Genomic DNA, 12,369 nt, shown 5'->3' on the forward strand with positions numbered 1-12,369 from the left:
GAGACTTTGTCTCCAAAAAAAATAAACTAAAATAAAAGTAAGAGTTTTCAATCCGTGGATCTAAGATTTTATACAGTTGCTTCTAACACAATATAAACATTAAAATTTACAGGTGAGTTCTATATTCTATTCTTACTTCTTTCTTAGCTCTCTGAAATTAGATTTTAGATCTGTGGTATTTGTGAGAGCATTAATACTCTTTCTCCTTATTAAAACTCTTTAGGCTATTATTAGGTGTCTAATTTGCCATATTACTTATATCTCTAATTCACTTATTTCCATGCACAGTCATCAAATTCATCCTCAATATTACTACCAGAGTGAGCCAGAGCAACTCTGACCTATTACTATGCTGATTAAAACACATCAAAGGCTGCTCATTCATTGTAAACAATGCCTAAATTCCTTAGTATAATTCTTCCCAATGTGGTCTATGTTCATTTTTTCTTTCTTTTTTTTTTTTTTTTTTTGAGATGGAGTCTCGCTCTGTCGCCCAGGCTGGAGTGCAGTGGCCGGATCTCAGCTCACTGCAAGCTCCGCCTCCCGGGTTTATGCCATTCTCCCGCCTCAGCCTCCCGAGTAGCTGGGACTACAGGCGCCCGCCACCTCGCCCGGCTAGTTTTTTGTATTTTTTAGTAGAGACGAGGTTTCACCATGTTCGCCAGGATGGTCTCGATCTTCTGACCTCGTGATCCGCCCGTCTCGGCCTCCCAAAGTGCTGGGATTACAGGCTTGAGCCACCGCGCCCGGCCTATGTTCATTTTTTCAATCTTATTTCCCAATGCACCAGCATGCACTCTCCAGTTAACACCAAATTGCTTGCATCTCATTAATTCATTACACTCATTCTGCAAGTATTTCTGAGCATAAATTATATATTAGCCACTATGCCAATAAGCACAGGGAATCCTGAAGTGAACAAGACAAATATGGGCCACCTTCACAGCCTTGACAGTCCCGCTTAAAAGGGTTTCATACTGTCTGTAGCATCCTCTGGTCCCTGAAATGCCGAAGAACACAATATAACTTTCACAGCTCAGCTCAAGGCTCAATTCCCCTATTAAATTCTTTCTGACCAACCCTCACCATTGCACCTCATACACACTACCATCTAAGCACATTTAGCCTTTTATTATAACAATGGGTTTACTAGTCTATTGCACCAAAATGGCACATAGGCAACAGCCATCTCTTAGTCATCTTTGAAATGAATGAAAGAACACAGAAATAAAGACTATGAAGATCATGGCATAACATACTTAATAAATACTGTACTTAATAAATATCTGTCTTCAAATGAAAGGCTGAAAGAATATATCTTATTCTTATCAAAAAAATATTTTTACTGTTATCTTCAAGTTATTCTCCAGACTGTAAGTCCCTTAAAGTCAGGGGTCATATATTTTTGGTCCTGTTCTTTACACATATTACTGACAAAATATTTATTGACTACATTCTCTAGATCTACAATTCATAGCTATTAGACCACGGTAAGAATGTCACAATACTTAATAAACTGAAACCAACCATAATCAGATTAATAAGGCTATAAAAAGCATAGGCATGTATAGTATTAAATCCATTTTATGAAGGTCTGATTTCAGTGATAATGCCAATTCACTAAAACTATAGGTAGAAAAACAATCACAAAACCTTAGAATTGTTTATTCTTAAGCAGCCAAGAAGTTGTAGATCTAGATAATGCAAAAAAGAATTCCACAATTTAGAAAATGCTGTTGGTTCCTATAGTACATAATAACAATAATATCAACAATAATAATAGCAAACACATACAGCATTTTCTGCTTGCCAAGAACAGTTCTAAGTATTTTGCATGCACTAACTAACTTACTTAACGCTCATTTCAACCCTGTGAGATACCCCCATTACACAGATAAGCAAAATTAGGCACATACAGGTAAATTAATTTGCCCAAGATCATTCAGATAATAAATAACTGAATTTGAACCTAGGAAGTCTGGTTCCAGAGTCTTTGCTATTAACCAGAGTATTATTCTCATTCTTTATTGTTAGTGGCCATCCAGACCCTATGCAAATACATGCCATCCTAAACATATGTGGTAAATTTCAGGAGTCCTCGACTTTTTGTTACTTATGACTTCCATTTTATATCTGAAGTGTAAAAAAATAGCATGTATATGTGAGACAATCCAGAGAGGGCGCTGAGAGTAAGATCAGGGAAAAAGCGTAATTATTTTGCAGTGCATAAAGAAATTATATAATAGCTATTAGACATACTGTAATAATATCCCCCAAAATTCAAGAGCTACAAGGAAAAAGTTCTGTCACCTGTCAGCCCACCACCAACTAGATCAGTCACAAAGACCAACAAACATTATTACAAGCAGTAAATGGGAAAAGCCACCTAAGGCATTGGCGCCATGCATAGGACTTCTGAAAGCACTGCAATACATTTCATCTGTAGTTCTAAAATGTATAACAGAAAGCAGAGTTCACAGCTTTGGTAGTTTTTATAAAAACTCTTCTTTAAAATAATCCTTATTTAGCTGTCACCGCCTCATTCCAAACAATATTAAGTGTGTGGGTTCAAACCATGAGTTTGAAAATGTAATTTGTAAAAAGTGGTTAGAAACAGAATTATACTCTATCCAATAAACCTACCATAAAGGGCCTTCGCACTTGTTTTTGAACCATGTTCTCTGTCCATCTGGGAAAAGGTAGGTGATGATCCGTAGCCACTGTAATAATTTTTAAAAAAAGGTCATTGTGTTGGGTTAAAGTCCAATATAAGTAATAGAAGCTCAACTAGAAAATAAAAATTCCAATGCACTATAATCACCACGTGTTTAAAAGAACATACTGATGGCCGGACACGGTGGCTCATGCCTGTAATCCTAGCACTTTGGGAGGCTGACGTGGGTAGATCACCCGAGGTCAGTAGTTCGTGACCAACCTGACCAACATGGAGAAGCCCGGTCTCTACTGAAAATACAAAATTAGCTGGCAGTGGTGGCACATGCCTGTAGTTTCAGCTACTTGGGAGGCTGAAGCAGAAGAATCGCTTGAACCCGGGAGGTGGAAGTTGCAGTGAGCCGAGATGGTGCCACTGCACTCCAGCCTGCGACAGAGCAAGACTCTGTCTCAAAAACAAAACAAGAAAAAAAATTAGCTAGGCATGGTGGCAGGCACCTGTAATCCCAGCTATGCAGGAGGCTATCTAACCTCTCGTTACTAATATGCTATGTGAAATAAATAGTCCTTTATTTGAATTTTATTCATCTTTTCAGTAAACATTTTTTTAAGACCCCAAACCTAGAAGAATGAGGAGTATGGGAGGGGGAAACAGGGTGCTGTCAATAAAACAAGTACATAAAATAATTATAATAGAATGTGATATCTGGGTAAAAGTAATAGATATGACATGTAAAATCAAAGAAGGGCTAACTCTTTATCAACATATCTAAGAAAACTTTACTACCGTATTGATATAAGCAGAATCTAAATGAATGGAAAGAAGCTCTATAAACAGGCAGAGAATCAAGTGAGGAAAAGGTATGTGGAACTGACTCAAGAAATAGCACAGTGTCTGTGGAAAGATGCCGTTAATGTAACATTTCCAGAATAGACAAATGACTGGAGAAGCCATGGCAAATTGAGGGCTTTCAGCATCATGATTCAGAATTACATTTTATTATATTCTCTCGAAATAGTAAATATTACCTGTTATGAAAAAATGATGAGTAAAACATATATCACAATGGCCGATGTCAAACAGTAACATTAATTGTAATATATAAGATTGAGTCAGGGTTATGATTTCAAGTTATACCTGGACCCACTGGAATTATTTTGTTAGTCTGACTGACCTTTTCTAGTTTTATGCAATGGTAAATAATTTGATTAGTTTATACTAAATGACATTTAACCCTTCTCAAATGCCAATATTTTACAGATAACAATAACAGAATGCACCACAGAAATTCAAAGTTTTGAAATAGATTATATATTCATCCATGAAAAGCAATAATACATAAAGTACTAGAATGAAATATCTTCCAAATGTGAGATCAATATCATTATCATGAGGCTATTTGCTTTACCATCTTATTCTGATCAGACATAGTAAACTTTCAACGATAACATGTATTGTAACAAAGATATTACATATTAATAAGGAATGAACTACTGAACTACACAACAAAATAAAAGTAATCTTTTCACTAAAAATATAAAACAATTAAAATCACCAAATCGAATCCCCCCAAAACATATTAAATATAAACCTTTCAACTTACTTCATCTGAGATGGGTATATTCCAAAACTACTGGGATGATTAGAAATATGACCATTCATTGTGTCTTTCACTCGTGCGTTCTAAAAAAACGAAGACACATAGATTAAAGGCAATAAAAAGGTCAAGACATCTCAGTTTAAAAACTTATTCATTCAACAAATATGTGTTGCTGCCAGGAATTATAGTAGAAATACAAAGATAAAGATCCCCACCCTCAAAGAGCTCAGGCCCCAGAGGTATAGATGAACATTTAAACAAAGATCCAACTGGCATTTAAAATTAATATGTTAAAATTGTAAGCAAATTTAGGTGAACAAAAGAAAATTCTAAAATATAGTTCTGAGTCCTCAAAGCATACAGACATAATTCTACATTCTGCCCAAACTCATAATCAACTATCACTTTTATGAGATGTTATTTTGTTTACTGTTCCATTATAAAAGTAATAGAAACTCATTTAATTTTAAAAGTTGAGAAATACAGAAAAGTACAAAAGCAAAAAGCATTACCCAGAGTCCTATCGTTAACGGACAACCAGGTAACAGTTACCTTGCAGTCTTTTTGCCTACAAGTGGTTTTCTTTCCTCCCTTCCTTCTTTTATTTCTTCTTTCCTTCAAAGCACATTTGACAACATGTGCTTTGTCAAATGCACAAATGCACATGGATATATCTTTTCTCAAGAAAGTTTTCATTCACACGCTTCTTTTACTTTTCACAAGAAAATAACTTTAAAAATCAATACCAGACGTTCAACCTCAAAAACTATTTTTAAATCCATTTTACAGATTGAATAAACTTCCTTCAAACAAGACAAATAATGAGTAAAATTTCCTCATTACCAAATGGAATGGCCTTTTCTTTCTTCTAGACAACATTGCTGTACCCAATTTATTTCTATTCATTCTTAGATATTTGGTCCTGTCCAGGTTTTGTGTCACTAAGCTATCCTGGATTCTGTCTTATTTTTCTGACTTTTGCCTTTTCAAATATATTATATTACTATGTCCTCTCAATAACTGTGAATTAGGCAGGACACACCCCAGCTTTATGGGCCAAGGGGGTGAAAGCATGAACAAATACTGATTATGAAGTTTCAGGTCCTGTGATGGATATTAGGACCACCAAAGTGAACCAAACAGACATGGTCCCAACTATAGGCCTACAGTCTAGTGGGGGGGAAACAGATAATGAATAAATATAAAATTTTCAGTTGTACTTATTAATATTATTACAAAGGGAACATTCATCATAACATGGATGCATATAATAAGGGAACTTAACTCAGATTGGAAGAGCATAGAAAGTCTACATAAAGAAATAATATTCAAGATCTGGTCACTTTGAGTTAATTCTTTCTCATTCTTCAGGTCTCACTTCAATCACAGTGTCCTCAGGGAAAGATTTTACTGACCTTCCTGAATAGATAAGATCCCACTATCAGACACTCTCCACACTATAAATAATTTTTCAAAGCATTTATCACATTCATAACTTTTCCTTTACTTAAATTAATACCTGACTCTTCACTAAACTCTTAGCCCCCAAAAGGCATGAATTTTTGTTTGATGACTTCTGCTTTTCAAACAAGAGAAGGGTACCAGGCACAGAACAGGTGTTCATTAAATATTTATTCAAAGAAAGAAAGAAGGAAATTCATATGAGTCCCACTCTTCAAAGAGTTTATTGTATTCTTAGGGAAACAAAGTTAATTCACGTAAAACAAATAGTAAGGAATTAAGTCCCAATGTATGTAGCTCTATTTTAAATCTGTTAGAAGTTTGGAGAGGGAAAAAGCCATGAAGACTGTCTTTACTTTCTGGAAGGACTGGGACTTGACCGTGTTCTTAAAAAATGGATAAGAATGGCCCTCAAAACACTGGAATTTAATTCAAGCTTCCCTATCCACTGCTTAAAAGCAACTTTATAAATTAAGAAGCAAAGAAAGATTGGCTTCTGCCCTGTACATTCACTGTACTTACAAAATTACATGTATATTACATTGCTGTGCTCCATTTTTGTTGTTTTCCTTTTTCAGTTTACACTTAGATACCATCAGTGTTGTGCTGGTAAACCAATTCTCAGGGTGGGACAAGGCAGAGGGCCTGATTCTAGCGCTTATTGATTTCCATGGTATAAATATTCCCACCATGGCCAATTTCAAGCAGTCGGTGGTTTAATAGCAGCTTATGAAATTCCTAAATCCTTCACAATTGGCTCTCATAAGCCTAAAGGATCCAACTACAGCACATCATTGCTACGTTCTATAATGTGGGCCAGAACAGAGGCCTGGAATAACATTATGGAACTAGAGATAGTCTGGAATTTTAACACTATTCCTGGCACTAATTGGGCTAGGAAAGTCAATTAAGCCTCTGTCTCAATGTTCTCGTCAGTAAAACAGAGATAATTCTTCGTCTTCTGAGCTCACAGTGCTAGTGTGAAGATGAAAGGAGACAGATGTGCAAGTTCCTTCCAAAACTGAAAAAAAGGAAGTGTTCTTTCAAAGCAAGCTGCTTCATTCAGTATATAAGCTAAACCCGCAGGGTTTGTGCTGATTTGGATCTGGTTTGCATTTTAAAACCACAGCAGCTGGTTTTAATGAAAAGTGATAGCCACAGCATCTCATCTTTTCATGTTTAGTTGTTCATGACAATCAAATAAATGCATGGTCTCTGTTTTGTTTCAAAATAGTGATCTGTTAGAATAAGAGAACATTAGAAAAGGGGATAGAAAATGTCAATTTGCTAAATTGAATTTTAAATATAGAAACTTTTTGTCATTTGGCAATCACAGGTTCACTTATCACGGTGGCTTATGCAGCAAATATGGAGGCTTTCAAATGCCCAGTGTGAGCAATTGCAGTGTATACCATGCAAAAGAAACAATTACAAATGTTTGTCTTTTTTTCCATTAGGCTTTTAAGACATACCCAGTTTATACCCATATACACCATATACACAATTAAAAATAATGATCAACTCTAACTGAAAAATTAAGTGGTCTTTATTTTTATACACTGTTAAAGCAACCTAAAAACTGAGGAGATAAAGGTGTTTTTTTTTTTTAATCACTTTTAAGTGTAAAGATTCACAAATGCAGTTAATCACACTAACTATATAATTCTACTGAAAGTATACACTAACGCCATCATCATAGCTACCATCTACAGTTGGCTCTTGAACACCAGAAGGTTGAACTGCAGAGTTCACTTATAAGCAATTTTTCCTCCACTTCTGCCGCCCTGAGACAGCAAAATCAACCCCTCTACTTCCTCTCCCTCAGCCTACTCAACATGAAGACAAGGATGAAGACCTTCATGATGATCCACTTCTATCTCATGAATAGTGAACATATTTTCTCTTCCTTAAGATTTTATTTTCTCTAGCTTACTTTATTTTACAATATTTAATACATATACAAAATATGTTAATCACTGTTTACATTATCTTAGGTAGACAGTAGGCTATTAGTATATGTTTTAGAGGAGTCGAAGTTATACACAGATTTTCGACTGAGTGGGGGTCAGCACCCCTAATCCCTGTGTTTGCTCAAGGGTCAGCTATATTTGATTTTAAGTAACAGCATCAATTTCCTTATGAAAACACTTTTAGTAAGTTGTAGTTACTATGATTTTATCTTTATTCTCTACAGAAGATAAAATTCTTTGGCAATTAGAAGGATACAAATGATACATTTAAGATCTAAGTTAAGCGTATCAAAAATGTAACACACTATAATTTTCAAAAAGAAAGGAAGTGGAATGTATAAAAAATGACTTTAAGAAGAAACAAACAAAGCTATGAGGCTAACTCAGCAAATTAAATTTGTACTAGAAAGTTTTAAGATTCTCAAATATAAGTTTTAGATTTCTTTTCTTTACTCTTGCTTGCATCTAGTATCAATTTTCAAATTGGCAGATGAGTATGTAGTCATGACTCAATGTTAAAACTACCTACCCCATCTTGCTGCCACATAATTAGTAACTCTCCGCATATTTAACTGTCCTTCAAATGACTTGTGTTCTCAGAAAATATCACAGATGTTTTTTTATCTACAGAAGTGTGTTTTTGTGTGTTTAGACATGACATTGAAACATCTATGTCTAGGTTTCAATTTAATTTAATTGATGTCTCCCAGTCTAAGTTACAAACAAGTGGGAGGGGGCATTATCATTACTCAGGATTTTAACTAAAAGATCAGTGAAACTTAATTTCTACTAATACTTTGTGACACTGTCTACCAATGATTTTGCTTAAAACATTTTAAAAAAAATCTTCTTTAAACCTCTTAAATCATCACACATTCTGTCTCCTGCAGTGTCTTCTAGAGCAATCACGTTTTAATATCTCTTACCAGTACCATTGGTAAAGATGGCACCATGTATTTTTCTATGCTATTTGTTCAAACATCAAGTAACAAAGAATTTTTATGTGTGAATAAACTCAAATAACTAATAAGGATATTAAGATCTTGTAACAATAATGTGGTTAATGCCTGTGAAGGTATCACAATAATTTCTAGGCCATATAGAAGAATAGTATTTTCTCAAGACCAGTATCAGTGTAAATAGAGTAGTTTCATGCCTTTAAATCAACACAATAAAATCACTTAAAACAGTTAACTTAGTTCCTCTTTCTCTATGACAAAATTCTTAAGTTTATAAATTAGAACATAATTTTGGGAAAAGTCTATGATCAAATCAGAATGTTGTTTGCTTAACAAGTGGCTGAAGAAAACTACTTATAACAAAATGTAATATGCAACTTTAGAAAGAACTACTTTAGCACTAATTATGTTTGCTATTGTGATGGATTTCATAGGAAGGCCTAACACAGAAAAGAGCCATAGACCTATCCGAATACTACTATTGTATTTCCCTCCAATTCTTGTCTATTCCCTGAGTTGCTATGATGACATCATCAGCACACGTGTACTATTGGATGCTATACTACACGTGGAAATTACTATATCTCAGTTCAAAATACTGTTGATATTTTACCGACTTGGGAAACTATGCTAATTTTAAAAAGAATCACTTCTATTTATTGAGTTTTAACCCTGCATCAGGTATCATGCTAAATGTACTCTATTGTCTTATTTAATCTTCACATTAGTTTTTGAAGGAAGTACTATTCTTCATTCTCATTTTATAGATGAAGAAATTGAAACAAAGAGACTGCCATTTGTGTGGTATTTTGAAACTTAAAATCATATAGTGCCATGAATGACTGAAAATAATGTCTTATTTGCATCTAAGGTAAAATCCTAGGCAGAAGAGAATGCAAAGGAGAAAGCAAAGGAAAACATTTAATGAGCCCCCACTTCATATGACATTTTACAAATATCACCTCACTTTATCCTTAAAACAACATTATCAGCTAGTTATTGGCTCTATTTGTGGGTGAGATGACAGCCTCAAGGCGGTTAAGTCATTCGCCTAAGTGGTAATGATACGGAAGGGAAGAGAGTGGTCCCTTTAAATAATACAGAAGTGGAGAAGGGAAGTGCTGGGGAGAGGAAGGCATGGTCACTGGTTAGGGCTCCACGGACCTAGATGAGGACAGGCATTTTTGTTTTCCTGCCCAAATGTTGCATTTCCCAAGACCACCCTGGCCTGCCATGCCCCCATCCTGTGCCTATAAAAACCCTGAGAACCTAGCAGGCAGACACATAAGCAGCTGGACATTGAGAGGGGCACATCGGCAGAGGAACACACCGACAGGCACCAGCATGCTGCAGGCCACTGACCAGCAGAATGACCCGGAGTTTGGATTTTGGCTGGGGCAGTCCGAGGAGATCCCAGGCTACTGAGCAGCCGGACTCCAGGGGAAAACCATCTCCCTTCTGGCTTCCCTCATCTGCTGAGAGCTACCTCCACTCAATAAAACCCTGCACTCATTCTCCAAGCCCACATGTGAATCGATTCTTCTGGTACACCAAGGCAATAATCCCAGGATACAGAAAGCCCCCTGTCCTTGCAATAAGGTAGAGGGTCTAATTGAGCTGGTTAACACAAGCCGTCTATAGACAGCAAAACTAAAAGAGCATCCTGTAACACACACCCACTGGGGCTTCATCTGTAAACATTCACCCCTAGACACTGCTGTGGGGTTGGAACCTCACAGCCTGTCGTCTGCATGCTCCCCTAGAGGTCTGAGCAGCAGGCACTGAAGCAACAAGCCACACCCGCATTGCATGCCCTGTGAGGGGGACAAAGGAACTTTTCTTGTTTCAGTAACACAAGAAGCTAAAATTAGAAGCAGAACTCAAACTCTGATCTGACTGACTTATATTCCTTTTTTTTTTCCAGTAAGTTACACCATTGTGTGATAGTTTGACCATTGTGTGCTTGCCAAAAGTTTTCAGTTTTATTCACTCTGATGTGCAATTATATTCTTTATTCTAATCAACATTTCTTTCTTTTTTTTTTTTTTATTATACTTTAAGTTCCAGGGTACATGTGCATAACGTGCAGGTTTGTTACATATGTATACTTGTGCCATGTTGGTGTGCTGCACCCATCAACTCGTCAGCACCCATCAATTCGTCATTTATATCAGGTATAACTCCCAATGCAATCCCTCCCCCCTCCCCCCTCCCCATGATAGGCCCCAGTGTGTGATGTTCCCCTTCCCGAGTCCAAGTGATCTCATTGTTCAGTTCCCACCTATGAGTGAGAACATGCGGTGTTTGGTTTTCTCTTCTTGTGATAGTTTGCTAAGAATGATGGTTTCCAGCTGCATCCATGTCCCTACAAAGGACGCAAACTCATCCTTTTTTATGGCTGCATAATATTCCATGGTGTATATGTGCCACATTTTCTTAATCCAGTCTGTCACAGATGGACATTTGGGTTGATTCCAAGTCTTTGCTATTGTGAATAGTGCCGCAATAAACATACGTGTGCATGTGTCTTTATAGCAGCATGATTTATAATCCTTTGGGTATATACCCAGTAGTGGGATGGCTGGGTCATATGGTACTTCTAGTTCTAGATCCTTGAGGAATTGCCATACTGTTTTCCATAATGGTTGAACTAGTTTACAGTCCCACCAACAGTGTAAAAGTGTTCCTATTTCTCCACATCCTCTCCAGCACCTGTTGTTTCCTGACTTTTTAATGATTGCCATTCTAACCGGTGTGAGATGGTATCTCATTGTGGTTTTGATTTGCATTTCTCAAAATGCTAGTTTTTGGAAAGGAAGAGTATTTACTGAGAAAACTAGGATTAAATATATTTTTAATGCTAAATGTCCTTTTTCCATAATAGCACCACATGCTAAATTAGTACAGTTCAACATACTTTACAAAAGCAAACAGATAAAGACTTACCAGGGCCTGACATAAACCAGCTGGGTGGGTAGATAGAAAAGCATACTCTAAAAACATCTTTTTAAAAAGTTTTGTTTGGTTTTTAATTGACAAATAATAATAGTATATATTTATAGCGTACAATGTGGTGTTTTGATACATGTATAACTATGAAATTATTAAATCAAGTTAATTAGCATATTCAACACCTCAAATATTTATCATTTCTTTGTGGTAAGAACATTTAAAACCCTCTCTGTTAGCTATTTTGAAATATACAAAACATTAGTATTAACTACAGTCACTGTGCTGTGCAATTGGTCACCAGAACTTATTCCTCCTAACTGAAACTGTGTACCCGTTGTTAAGTGAATTAAGCCAGGCACAGAGATTTCACTTATACGCAGAATCTAAAAAAGCTGTATTCACGGAAATAGAAAGTAGGATGGTAGTTAGCAGAGGCTGGGGGTGGGGGAAGGAGGTGGACCAGGAGAGGAGAAACATTGGTAATATCATCTTTAATGAGACTGAAACTCCTGAATTCAAATTCCATTCTGGCGTATTAAATGGCCTCTAAAAATAGTAAACCGTAAAACATTACAGGTACAGCAAGAAGAGCTATAACCCACAGATGAGATATAATATTTTAATATTTAACCACCCTGTCACCACATGATTACCTTCCTCTGCATCACCTAGAGCAAAGGACATTAAGCAGCAAACAAAATACTGCAGGTGACTTACTGCATTTCCGTACAGCTCCTTAAGAGGATCAATCTT

General features: G+C 36.2%; 1 protein-coding gene across 4 annotated transcripts in view; it reads right to left on the reverse strand.

Annotated features, from left to right (window-relative positions):
• The window catches only part of EPS8 (epidermal growth factor receptor pathway substrate 8), a 171,283-nt gene that overhangs the window by 60,389 nt on the left and 98,525 nt on the right, over positions 1 to 12,369 (reverse strand). For all 4 annotated transcript variants that reach the window (XM_010368476.2, XM_010368475.2, XM_010368477.2 and 1 more), the window contains 2 exons: positions 4,278 to 4,357; positions 2,644 to 2,720 (listed from right to left, as the gene is read on the reverse strand). In XM_010368476.2, coding sequence (XP_010366778.2) covers positions 2,644 to 2,720; positions 4,278 to 4,336 — 136 coding nt within the window. In that variant the 5' untranslated portion in view covers positions 4,337 to 4,357. The remainder of the gene's footprint in view (positions 1 to 2,643; positions 2,721 to 4,277; positions 4,358 to 12,369) is intronic.

The sequence above is a fragment of the Rhinopithecus roxellana genome, chromosome 10 (assembly GCF_007565055.1).
Source record: "Rhinopithecus roxellana isolate Shanxi Qingling chromosome 10, ASM756505v1, whole genome shotgun sequence".
Taxonomy (NCBI): domain Eukaryota; kingdom Metazoa; phylum Chordata; class Mammalia; order Primates; family Cercopithecidae; genus Rhinopithecus; species Rhinopithecus roxellana.